The sequence below is a fragment of the Austrofundulus limnaeus genome, unplaced genomic scaffold, assembly GCF_001266775.1.
Source record: "Austrofundulus limnaeus strain Quisiro unplaced genomic scaffold, Austrofundulus_limnaeus-1.0 Scaffold135, whole genome shotgun sequence".
Lineage (NCBI taxonomy): Eukaryota > Metazoa > Chordata > Actinopteri > Cyprinodontiformes > Rivulidae > Austrofundulus > Austrofundulus limnaeus.
The window spans coordinates 1190184-1203157 of record NW_013952537.1 but is presented as its reverse complement, the minus strand read 5'-3'; the positions used below and the strand labels follow the sequence as shown (position 1 = coordinate 1203157).

At 40.0% G+C, this 12974-nt stretch overlaps 2 protein-coding genes across 2 annotated transcripts in view; one reads left to right on the top strand and one right to left on the bottom strand.

Moving 5' to 3' along the window:
* palb2 (partner and localizer of BRCA2) overlaps positions 1-5634 on the top strand; it is an 11317-nt gene extending 5683 nt beyond the window's left edge. Inside the window, exons 6-13 of the mRNA XM_014015862.1 lie at positions 149-1482; positions 1610-1762; positions 1890-1972; positions 3077-3226; positions 3312-3428; positions 4533-4620; positions 4723-4916; positions 4998-5634. Of these exons, the coding sequence (XP_013871316.1) occupies positions 149-1482; positions 1610-1762; positions 1890-1972; positions 3077-3226; positions 3312-3428; positions 4533-4620; positions 4723-4916; positions 4998-5199 (2321 nt within the window). The 3' untranslated portion in view covers positions 5200-5634. The remainder of the gene's footprint in view (positions 1-148; positions 1483-1609; positions 1763-1889; positions 1973-3076; positions 3227-3311; positions 3429-4532; positions 4621-4722; positions 4917-4997) is intronic.
* A 1250-nt stretch (positions 5635-6884) lies between these two features.
* On the bottom strand, positions 6885-12058 carry plk1 (polo-like kinase 1 (Drosophila)). The gene is made up of 11 exons (XM_014015861.1): positions 11340-12058; positions 10941-11109; positions 10282-10426; positions 10115-10208; positions 9760-9982; positions 9624-9666; positions 9416-9513; positions 9211-9288; positions 8076-8230; positions 7791-7973; positions 6885-7691 (listed from the first exon to the last, which is right to left on the bottom strand). Exons 1-11 carry the CDS (start codon positions 11700-11702, stop codon positions 7497-7499), a joined length of 1746 nt encoding a protein of 581 aa, XP_013871315.1. The 5' UTR covers positions 11703-12058; the 3' UTR covers positions 6885-7496.
* Positions 12059-12974: the final 916 nt, after the last annotated feature.

Sequence of the window (12974 nt, the reverse complement as noted above, 5' to 3'; positions counted from 1 at the left end):
TCACTGCAGACTGGGTTTGATATGAGTGGACAGAAGTTGAAATGGCGTAAGCTGGGTGACTTTTAATAAGAATTGTGTTTACAAATTAGTACCCTTCCATCATGTTACAGTCTTGTTTTTTTTTTTTCTTCCACTTTGTGTCCTTTAGGAACATCAAGCTGGCAATCTCTCCTCCTGCCATCCTCATCTTCCCCAGCTCAAACGTCTCATCTTCCTACCCCGTCCCTGTTTCCCGTCGCGCTCATCAGCAGCCTGAGAAGCTTAGACGTCCATCAAGACTTTCACCTCCCAGACGATCAGTTCGCCTCCATGAAGCTGCTTAAACTTTGCGAGGTCGCTGTGGAGTCGGGAGTCAAAGGTTTCTCGACACCGCCACGCAACGCTCGCAGCAGCGTCGACGACCCCGCGACGCTTCTTCCTCTCCCGCTCAGCTTCACACCAACGATTCCGGACCCGCCCTGCCCCGATGACAAAGACCAGCAAAGACATCTGCAGGACTCGTCAACAGAACTCAACCTGACAGATGAGTCGGTTGGCGGGGACTCGCCTAGGAAGGTGCCTGACAATAATAATCCAGAATCTAAAGTGGAGCGACAGCAGCTCCACGCAGAGACAGAAGACCACGGGGTCTGTGGACAGACGAAGCACAAAGCCGTGACCCCTTACGTTCAAAACCTTAGCTGCACATCCATCAGCAGCACACACAGACCTAATAGCTGTAACTCTGTGGCTGCACCACAGCTCAAAGGGAATGAAACTGTCGCTGCACATTCAGGTGAGTTTAAAGAGCAGCCAGCTGCTGAAAAACAAACCCAGCTTTGTGGATTGTCCAGTTCTTTAGTTGACCAGACAACCAGAAACCAAGGAGAAAGCAGAGCTGCCACCAAGACTCTATTAYCTGATCACTGTCAAAATGAATCTCAAGAGAAGCCTTCAGACATCACCTCTTTACAAGCATGTAATAAAACCAAAGCAGCACAAGAGTTGCCCAACAGTGGCCGATGCTCTTTAGCAGAACCGTCTGAACCCAACACAAACCTTTCCAAAGACAGACTGATTCATAATAAGACCCGGTGTGGATCTTGTGGCTCTCAGCTTGTGTTGAACTCTCCTCCTGCTTCGGTGGACTGCTCGTTTATAACTCCTCGTCCGCCCTCCCCCACCGCAGCTTCCAGCCCGCTGCTGCCCTCCTTAGGAGTCACTCCTCTGACACTCTCCCCTGCTGCCCCGCCCCTCAACCTCCCTCCTCCTCACAGTCCGTCCATACAGACTCTGTCTCCGTACCCATCCACCCCCCGCCTGCCTCCCTTCTCCCCAGGCTGCCACACTCAGGCTTCATTCGAGCCGGCTGTGAGCGACCAGTGTCACAAAGTCCAACCTGCTGCATGTCCAAATCTGTCGGGAGACTCATCTGGGCCTGACATACAGGCGGCAGAGGAAACCACAGACCGGTGCATTGTGAGACACACCCACACACTAAAGGTAAACAAAAAAAAACTTTTTGTGCCTTTTGTTCAGTTTAGAAATCACCTCTTGGCTTATTTGCTGAAAATAATGTGTTTCATCCACAGCTTCCCTTTTTGAGTACAAAGTATTTGTGTGTTTTCAGGCTGCAGCAGGAGGCTCTCTGGTGGATGCATGCTGTCTTTCTGGATCATCAGGAGGATTGTTTGTAGCAGCAGCAGGAACCTGGGCTGTGTGCCTTTGGAGTCAGACTTCAGCTTCTGGCTGGAGCTTAAAGCACACCTGGACTTTCAAAGAGGCAAGTTATTCCTTGGATAAAAGGTTTCAGCCAAATCCACTGTAACCTACACTTATATCACCACAGTTTGTCTATAATAATAAACATATTTCTATAATAAACATGTATTTTTTGTTTATTTTTGCAGCCTGTGATCAATGTGTTTCCTGTCCCAGAYGCTGCAGACCTCATGTGTGTGACTCTTGGTCAGCTGGAAATCAGAGAAGTGAGGTATAGTGAGACCCTGACATTAGGGGTGCAACAATACATGTACCTGTAACGAACCGTTCAATACAGTGCATTAGGTTCAATACACACTTGTATCGAACAATACAGATTTTTTTTTTTTTATTTTATCAACATGTCTTCTGAAGATGCTCTGTGTTGAAGGATCAGTGGATCTGTGTTCGACTACTCCACCTAGGCTGCATTTTCGAGCGCAGATCCAGTGAGAAACTTCTGTTTCAGCAACATTTAATTAAAAAAACTGTACTTTTGAGGTTAAACAAATGTTCATAATTAATTTAAATAAATTACAAGTTAAAAAGGGCATGGAAATGTCTCTTTTTTGGTATCGAACCATGACACTAAAGTATTGAACCGAACCGAATCATGAATTTTCTGTATCATTGCGCCCCTACCTGACATATATTAAAACATTTTAAATTGGATTTTATTTGTTTGTGTGTGCGTGTGTGTGGGTGTGTGTGAGTGTGTGCGCGCGCGCAAAAATTTTGTGTTAAGCTATAAAATAAAGATTTGACCTGACTGTCCTGAAAAACAAGCTGTTTGTGCTGACGCTGTTCAGTATCTTAGAATGATTTCTGAATCTGTTTTTAAAGCCTTTAAAAATCTGAATCCATTAGAGACAAACCTAACAAAGTTGGGTTTGACCTGAAAATGCTCGACTATGTAAACTTAGCACAAAACCTAAGGAAATTTGTGTTTGTTGGGTTATTTCTTTGAYATAACAATGCTTCTTGGCAATAAATCTTATAGCAGCACCTGATTGGCASCAWCTGGGGGYACCAGAARCTCAAAACAARARTGCAACAGCAAAAAAWGTTGTTTGGCTATTTTTTCATGTGCACAGCCCACATACTCAGCTCTATAGCTCATCCCACAAATGCATGTTCCTTACAAATGTGGCGCCATTTAAAAGGGAAATYAACAGACTTTCCAACGTTATAAGATTTAGTTYCAATAAGCATTGTTACAACAAAGAAATAATCTACAGAACACAAATTTCCTTAGTTTTTGTGAAAAGTTCGTATTTCAGCCATATAAAGTTCATCACAAAAAGAAGATAGTTTTTGTTTGTATCTTTGTGCTCAGAACGCTGTCGTGCCTCAGCCTCACTGAGATGCTGCTATGTGAGGGGGTCATGCARGTAGTTGTAGGTTTGTACAAGTCCCGAGTGGTCACCTCCTCCCACTCAGCAACAGGCTCCACCCTGCAGGTGTTCACACTGTCAGACGGCAGCAGGTAAGGYTGTGGCCCTCTCCTCCCTCGCGTCCTCTCGCTGCACCGACGGACACATGTTTCAGTGTCTCGCTTCTGTCTCCTTCAGCTGTTTAAGTCGTCAGCCTCTCGTGTCTCCCGGTGTTTGTGTCGGCGCCCTCGCTCCTGTGGACGAGCTTCCTGACGCTCTAATTGGTATGGATGAAGGCGGACGCCTCTTCATCTGGTGAGAGTAGGAACATGCTTGGGATGAGGCACAGCTAACTTCAGTTCACATTAAATCACAGATTTTTAWATCAGATCCTGTCACTTTTTTGTTTTTACATTTTATTTTTGCTTTTAGGTTTATTTGCTCATATGGTGAAGCAAATATAGAGTCATCTTTTATYTGTGCCACAGTGGGGAAATTTGCAATGTTCTAGCATTGTGCTCAAATACAGTAGAAGAAAAATGTGCAATACTCAAAAGAAATATTAAAACAAATAACACACAATACAAAATAATGAAACAAATGTGCAAAATGTAAATATGAACAAAAGCCAATAACAATACATTTAAAAAGAATTGGTTTTAGAGTTGTGGTGTGTGCTGAAAAATTCAAAGGTAATTGTGTATTCGTGTGTGTGAGATGTTACTCTTTTGAAAAAAGAAACATTTTATTGTAAAGTGGAAACTTTCTGCTCCTATTTGTCAATTCAAACTGTAGACATAAAATCAAAAAGCATTAATATGACATGCAAAGTTAAAAAAATAAAATATTTATCCTTTTTTTGCCAAAAGCTCATTGTACAGAAAATGGATGGATGGATGGATATATATATATAATAAAACATCAGTTTTAAATTGTTTAAATGATTTCTATTTCATAAATGTTTGCACAATGTGTTTTTTGTTTGTTTGTCTGCAATTATTCAATTAGTGCAGCTTGAAGACCTCTCTTACTGTGTTTTTACATCCATAAAATTTTGTTTACATTTTTTTGTTATACTTTGTTTGGTGTTAGCAGCCATTATGAATATTAGCCAACATAATCCTATCTTTCTGATAACATTTTCTGCCTGCTTTATTATATCCAAACATGTGATGCGTGGAAGTTTGGCACTAAATGGATCAATGTTTTTGGAAACGACAGTTTGTGTTGTGTTCACGATGAGTTTGYACCCCCTAGTGGCGAATAGGAAAATTGCAGGTAGAAATTCATTCACATCTCCATTTTTTTTTCTTTATTTTTAGAGAGATAGATATGTCAGTAAATGAAAACTCCTGGAATTCTGTCTGCATGTGTTTCAACCAGGGAGATTAGTAAACTTTTGTTGGTTTTGTTTTAAAGGAATTTAAATACTGGACAGCTGCTGTGCACAGTCCTGCTGGGCCACGGTTTATCAAACATGGCCTGTCTCCGAGGTTACTCTCACTGTGTAAGTAGCTCGTTTTTCTACAAATGACTGTAGTATTGTAAGCTTTAGTTTTAATTCCTGCTTTGTTTTTACTGTTGTTGTTTTTTTTCTATAAATGTGCAGGGAGTTTTGTTGGTCCTGCTGCAACACCAGTTTCTAAGCTCCTTGGATGAAGAAGAAAAAAAAGATCAAATCAAAGATCAGATGTTTTCAGAGGAGACGAACACGGCCTTGTTCTCTTTAGTCGGCATAAACCCTCTGAGTGGAAAATCCGTCCTGGGTGCTCGACTCTATCCACCCGAAGCCTGGTCTGGCAGGTGAGATGAGAAAAGTAACGGAAGACTAGACTCTCGTTTTGAGTGTTTCTTTTCGTGCAACGATCTCTGTGTGCTCTGCAGGCTGTGTGAGGCAGACGTTCATCACTCCAGCGTGGTGGGCCTGAGCCAGAGCGGGTGTGTGTGTGTGTGGGAGCTGGGAAAACCAACGTCCCGTCAGGTGGAGGCTCCAGAGGATGAAGACTGGCAGCTGGCTCGATGGGCAGGAGAACACACACTGCTGATTGGACATCACAGCGGAGATGTTTCTTTACTCCACTACTGAAGACATTTTCCATCAGAAGTCCTTTTGTTGCTGCGTGGAAGAGATACTAAAATACATCAACAAATGAGGCTGTTCAGGAAAATCTAAAGTTCACTTTCTTGCTGTGGTTTTTCTCTCTTTGATGTTTTTAAAGACAAAATTCAGGAGCAGGATATTCCTGTCTGCTGTAATTCAAAATCCAAGATAATTCAATACTAAAAACTACACATCCCACAAATCTTAGATGTCCAAAAACATAAGCTAAAAAATATGAAGCTGCTCAATTTGATTTGATTTTAATTGCACATAGCCACACTGTACCAGCTTTACTTTTTAGATGACTGCATTCCAGTTTCTTTTAAAACTGCTGCTGTTTTAATTTTTCATATTGTAAATCCATGTTATGTTCAAAGGAGAAAAGTATTACCAAATGTAATAAAATTTCTATTCAATGTGTGCTGGCTTATGTCCTCTTTTTAACAGCTGCCGTAGCTAAAAGCTGCTTTTGTCGACAACAGAAAGATTTTATGTAGGGTGTTAATATGACAAAGAGAAGGAAATTTTGAGTTTATGTAAGATTGAGGTGTACATATTAAATTATAAAGAGATAGTTTGGTTTTTTTTAAGATTCTGTTGAATGGTTATGACCAATCTTGTCAATAATAGCATTTAAAATAGGTGTTCTCATACTTTAAAATCTTGTAAATTATATTTTAATCAAAAAACTGATTTGACTGATAATGACTTAAAACATTAAATTGATTTAACCAGTTTAATTTTGACAAGAATTAAATGGATTTCTGCTATGAACATTAATCCTCAAGAATTTGTACAAACCTTTTACACTTTCACATCGCTGTCAATTTCTAACTACCCAATAATTTATGCAGAAATATTTTCCTTTTGGAAGCACCCAGATCTATTACAGCCTCTGTGCTCGTACCTATGTAATAGGGTTGGGCAAAATTGTATCGTGCAATTAATCGTCAGAAAAACTTTAATCAATTATTTTTTGGCACTTGACGGTTAATATGATTACTGTAATGCCACCAGGTAGACTGACTAGGGATTTCCCCAGTCARTCCGCTCAATGCTGCTCTCTGCTTCAAATATAATAAACAAAAAAAAAAGTTCTGTAATTTATTTATAATAACTCCGGTTTTACTTGGTCTGTCAACACAATTTAAAAATAGATTTATATCCTGAAGTCTGTATTTTGGACACAATTTGGAACAGATTTTGACAGAGCAAATCTTCCCCACTAGTGATTTAAATTGGTCATGACTAAGATATTAGGGCATTAAGGTACTCCAATGGATTAATTGTCATATTATTTATCAATTAAATAGTACAATTAATTGTGATTACTTTTTTCCCCAATATTGCCCAACCCTACTATGTAATGTGAAGTACACAGCAAAAACCATTGCACATTTACAATACCTACTTTAAGACTAACGTTCTTCAAAAACAGCAGCAAACCACTTTGGTCTTTGACAAAAAAAAAACCTGCAAATTGTGATTTAGCACTATCTGCAACAGGCAAGATGCTAATTGTTTATACTTMTTCAGATCACCAAGAACTCTACCTTTAAAGGATTAACTGTTCTGAGAACATTCAACCATTAACACGCATTAGGAAACAAGGATTTCAAAAAGAATACCCTGAAATAGAAAAATAAATAAAATACAGTGGACGAAAGAAAGGCTTTTGTTCCAAAAAGAGTCTTTATTTAAGCTTGGTCAGAGGTATTCAATTTTTAAATCATTTTCAAAAGTATGTACAAGTGTGTTTACCTTGTTGAAAAACCTCTCATCTAAAACAAACAAAAAAAAAAGTTACAAAATAACAAAAACAAAACAGGAAATGACAGAAGAATGTACATGATAGAGACGTATAAACATGGTGCACTTCTCTGCAAACAAACAAAACCTGTAAAYATCAAAAAGACCAGAGGTTTACTCATCTGCAGTGTTGGAGAGGCTCGTCTCCTCACTGCTGGAGAGTTCAAGCACGAACAAAAAAGATAAAATATCCATATTTTTTTTTAAAAGAGGAACTTCGCAACTTTTTGTTGATGTATTTTAACAGATTGTTTGTCTTTGCTTTCAAGTTTATTTCAACAGATCAACAGTAATGTTAGCAGGAACGTTTATGTCAAATAGTATAAGCTTTATGAAGAAAGTCAGAGTTTTAAGAAAGACATTTAAGAAAATGAGGGGKTTGAAAAGAATTGCCTCCCTTGAAACAAAGCACACAACTTCAAAGTTCTGGGACTATACGAGACAGTGATTGAAGTGTCGGGGAAAAAACTTGTCTAACTGTCGACAGAGGAAGGCTTGCTGACCAGCAGCTTCTCGACCATCAGCTTGGCGTAACGCATGCGGCTGGCCAGCTCCGGGCTGCAGCCGAACTCCTCCAGCAGAGACAGCTTGTACGTGCGGAAGTCCCGCTTCTCGTCAATGTAGGTGGCGGCGCCCATCAGAGGACACAGGATGAGCTTAGTGTGGTCCTGGGAAGTAAGAAAAAAAATACAAAGATTGTGAGGATGAAGCACAATGAGGATGAGGGGAAGAAAAAAGAGTCTGAGTTGAAGCATTTCTTGTCCAACCTGGAAGAAGTTGATCTGGACGGTGCCGTTGCTGAGGTGCAGGACGATGGCGCTTTTAGTTCTGAACCACAGGGAGAGGTAAGGCAGCCGCGCCAGCTCATCTCCATCCCGTCGCGCCATGTTGGCCCCGGCTTTCAGCAGGTGCTCGCTCATGTAGTTGCGAAAGTATTTCAGCAGCGTTATCTACAATACAAAAGGTTTTAAAAACACTTTAACTACGAGACATTGTCTAAAACAAACAACACTTATAAAAGGAAAAAAACCATTAAATCTTCATCTCCAGACCTTTTTGTTGAGAGCAGAGGGAACCGAGCGAACACTGAGGAAGGATTCAGCAGCAGTCTTGTCTATATACTGCAGACTGTCTCCATCAGCGTACATGATGAGACGAGTGTAATCGTTGAACAGAACACCCACACTGTTGTCACACAGCTGGTAGCCTTTAAGAAAAACAGTATAAACTCTTGGTTAGCAGGTGTATAGTAAAGTACATTTACTTTGTTACAGTACTTACAGTAAGTAATTTGAGGACCTGTAGTTTTACCAGGTGTGTATATATTATATTATATTATAGCTTTTACTTTTATCTCATTACATTCAAAGCATAAAAATTATATTAAAACATTTTTTTCTGTGCCTAAAATGTAACACCTCGTTACACACACAACACAAGTGTGTCAAAGTACTTTTACTTTCCCGATTACTTTTAAAAGTTTTATGACTTAAGTACTTTTCTAAATCAGTGAATTTCATTTTTACCAGTCATTTTCTGTTTTTCAAACATCTCTGTTAATTAGTATACTTTTAACAAGTACTTGGACTTTTGGAGTACATTTTAAAAAGTTTTATTAGACAGAGGTGTTTGCAAATGTGCACCATGGTTGCAGTTTAAATTTACCTGAATCTTTTTAAGATTTATAATTTTAAGTTAAAACAAACAAAACGTTTTCATCCTGGAGACTGAGACATGTGTGTGTTGTTGAAAATTCACCAGAGCCCACTAGTGACCTGACATGGAAACTGCAGCACATTCAACATCTTTTGCAGTCTTACCTAAACAATTGTGAACACAGCATTACTGAGTGAATGTGCAACGTTTTCACAACGACAACTGGAAAAATCCAACATTTCCAGATCGTTTCAGTGTAAAATGGACCTCAAATTACTGTATAAATTGTTAATTTAATATCTGTAAAGGTGAGTTATAGACAGTCTTGTGTTGAACAAGATCAGTTGATTGAGGGGGTCATTTTGAATTTGATCAACTTCAAAAGTTAATCAGTTTTAGGTATACATTTGATCATCATTTCCTGAGATATTCAATAAAAACTCTCCAGAGGTTTGTAAGATATTTAGCTAAAAGTCAAACAAATGTAAAGCTTCAAAWCAGTGTTTTCTTAGTGCAGGGAGTGACGCTTACCTAGACCATATTTATCTGAGTAATCAACCCATTTGCTGATCCAGAAGATGGGGATGCATGCAGGATCTTCTGCTTCCTCTGGAATTACATAAGAAACAACAATATCACTGTATGAACACTGACATGGCTTTAATCTATTCTAACATTTAACTAAAGCAAGTAATGATCAAATGAAACAAAGTGATGSTGAGAAATGTGCACCGACCCTGTCTGATGAGGGGCCCCTCCGAGGGTTTGGATGCATTGATGCTTTCCAGYTGCAGCAGCATGTCTTTCAGGTAGTTTTCTGATTGTTCAGTCTCACTGCAGAGAACGCAAAATCATTTAGTCTATATACAAAAACATAAAAGAATACACAAGCAACCCTGAACAGCTAAATCACAAACACTGTCAGGTCAGCAGAAACCTGTCACCTTCGYGCGGGCTCATATTTCACCTCCATCTTCTCTGTGCCAACTGAAAAAGAAAAAAAAAACTATATTTATCTCAACTTATCTCATTTCCAGTGAAGCTAAAATATCATCCCTGAAAAATCCCAAGCTTTGTTACCCTTGTTCAGAGCCGTCAGAGGGCGTCGCTGGCTGAGCTCTGCAGCCGTGGAGGGGGCGATGGAGAAGCGCGGGGCTACAGTGAGACAAGTGGTGGGCAGGCGCAGGGGGATGTAGCCCGACGTGAAGAACTCGTCGCTCTGCAGCTCRGCGACGGTCGGTCTCTGGGAAGGATCGGCGTGCAGCATCCTTTTGATGAGAGCCGCGGCGGCTGGGTTGACGTGCTGCAGAGTTCAGGTCATGCAGAAGGGGCAAATTAGTGCATACTAAAATATATATATATATATAAACAAACAAAAACCCCAGACAATGGTATTTTTAAGGATATTGTTACATTCTCTGTTTAGTCATCTTACCCAGGGGATGGTGTAGTTGTTTTTCTTGATGCGACTGTAGGTGTCCTTCAAACAGGAGGTCTCAAACGGAGGCTTGCCCACCAACAAAGTGTACCTGAGGGAACAGATGCAGGCGTTACTACACTTACTCACTTAAAAAAAATGTGTGTTGGTAGCTGTGCACTTACAATATGCACCCAAGTGACCAGACATCCACTTCATAACTGTGGCCTTTTTTACAAAGCACCTCAGGAGCTATGTAGTTGGGCGTTCCGCACAAAGTCTTCTTTCGTTCRCCATCAAACTCAATCTTAGTTGCCAAACCAAAGTCGCCTAGAAGCAGAAGAAGAAAAAAAGGTCTGTTTAACAGCAGATCAGAACACTGTCACAAAGCAAGAAAAGCAAAGACRGAGTAATGTACCATTAGCCAAACATCTCATCAACCAGTGGACAGATTTGAAGAAAACTCACAGAAAACATCTACAACTGAATGACTTTTGGAGTCACCTCAATCCAAGATGGCTGCCACAGCTAATCAGCATTAAAATAATAATGGCTGTAATATAACTCTGTCTATTTCATAGCTAGAGATCAAATTTGATGGGGTTTTAAAGGTGAATAATCCAGGGCGTACTCTAACCATGACTGTGGGAGATGTGCATTTCTTCACAAGCCCTTCTCATTCAAAACTGGCAGACATTTTTTTTTTAAACTGGCAGACATTTTTTTTTTATTTTTGAGCAATATAAACTTATCCCTCACTATTAACACCAAATGTTTATTGTTGCTGATCCGTGTCGATTGAGACAAAAAGAACCGCAGGTGAGGTTTGTTCCAAAGACAGTACCTATCTTGACATCCATGTCATCATTGAGGAAGATGTTGCCCAGCTTCAGGTCTCTGTGGATGACTTTGTTGTTGTGCAGGTACTGGACACCCTTCAGCAGCTGGGTCATGTAATAGCGAGCTTCAGGCTCAGTCACGGCTTTACGACGCTTGTGCAGCTCCAGCAGGGACTGAAAGTGTTAAAAACATGCTTAGGGAAACGTTATTTTGTTGCGTGAGAGGGTTAATACAAGTGTTGGTGGTTTGTGTTCAAAACTCCATTGAATTTTTGTCTAATTTAAGCTTTCCATTTGGATAGGCTGAGAGAGGACAGCGGAAGAGGCCGCCATGTTAACCGTCGGGCCTTCGACCTTTATGCTGGGAGGAAAATAAAAGTTTTAATTTCATGCACTCCACTCACCCTTCTCCTGCAGATTTCCAGGACCACAAAAACAAAGTCGTCGTCCTCGAAAAACCCGTGGAATCCGACCACATTCGCGTGACTTAGACTTTTGTGAATGGCGATTTCCGAAGTCATCTTCTCCCTCTGGTGCTGCTTCAGTATCAAAGCTTTGGGCACTATTTTGCCAGCGAAAACAGTCTTCGTCGCCACGTCTGTAATTTCGTAGCATTTCGCGAAGCCACCTTTCCCCAGGAACCGTCCTCTCGTGTATCTTTTCTTGGTGCGTGGGTCAACAAGAATATCTGGGATTTCTTTCAGAGGTGCGGATTTCGGATCCACATGTGTCGACGGGTGCGTCGGTTTTGCAGTACCAGCACTCATGTTGTATTAAAAAAAATATTCGGTCTACTTACAAAAAAAATATTTCCCCCTCTACGGCCGACGTTGTGACGATAGCTGCAAGGCTCAAACTATTGTTAGCCCCTAACTCAATCGACTTTCAGCCTGGGAAGCTAGCTGTCTTCCATACACTTATCGGTTTAAATCAAAACTTACGTTTACTCTTTGTGGACGCAAGTGTTAATTCACGATAGTTTCTAGAGGTCAACCCGGCGCATTCAAACATAAGAATCTAAAATAATCGGCGATAAATATGGAATAACCTGAAAGCCGTATCCGACGATAGCTAGCCTGGAGTCCCGTCCTGCCTTATGAAAACAGTTTCTAATACAAATTTTAAATACTTGCGTCTCTCCTCACGTCCCCTTCTGATTGGTCGGCTTGATTTGAATTCCACAGCGTTGCAGCAAAGCATTGTGGGAAGGAAGATACAAAATTAGCCAATCACTGAAAGGATACAAATTTTCCCACGGCCTGATTGGCTTATCGCATCCGCTGGTTGCGTCGAGCAAGTGCTCATGGGAAATGTAGTACATTTGACATTTAAATGAAATGAATGACGTGCGTAAAGTTGTTTTGAATTGAGAAATATGTTTTAATGTATTCGTGAATTGTGTTATTGAACTGTGTAAAGCTTAGTACAGCATTATGTGCCCTTATTTAAAAACAAAAAACTTTTGTGTAAACACAAAATGTGGGCGAGGATCAGTAGTTCACGTTGGCAGCAATGAGTTGTTGTGTAGGCCCAAACTATTATTTTCCGTGGTTTTCCAATTCGCAAAACCTTTTAACAACGTTGTTGATGCTTGTAGCTTTTCTTTATTTTTAAATTTTAACAGATGAGGTTTTAGGTTTATCAGATTAGCATAAATTGGGYTAAGTCTAAATCAGGTATAAAATGCTTGTGCACTAGTTTTGTACACACAATGTTTTGTTGTGATCTCTGCACTGTAATGTTTTATTTCTTGAAAACTATAGCCTTTTTTAATGGCCATTTTTATTATTATTGGCAAAAATGTGCAGGTAAACCCATAAAAATGCTAAACCTCAGCACAAATCCAGAACCATTTATTTCTTTACGTATTTATTTACTACATGTATGCAACGTTGTCCTGTGTCCAAATAGAACATTTGAAGTATTTATCTTAACTTGTGGCATTTGAATGCAATTTTAAAATAAACCTTAAAAAAAGCATAGGCTGCATAAACTTTAGCAAAGTTGATATTTATAATCATGTCTTTTGTTTCAGTACT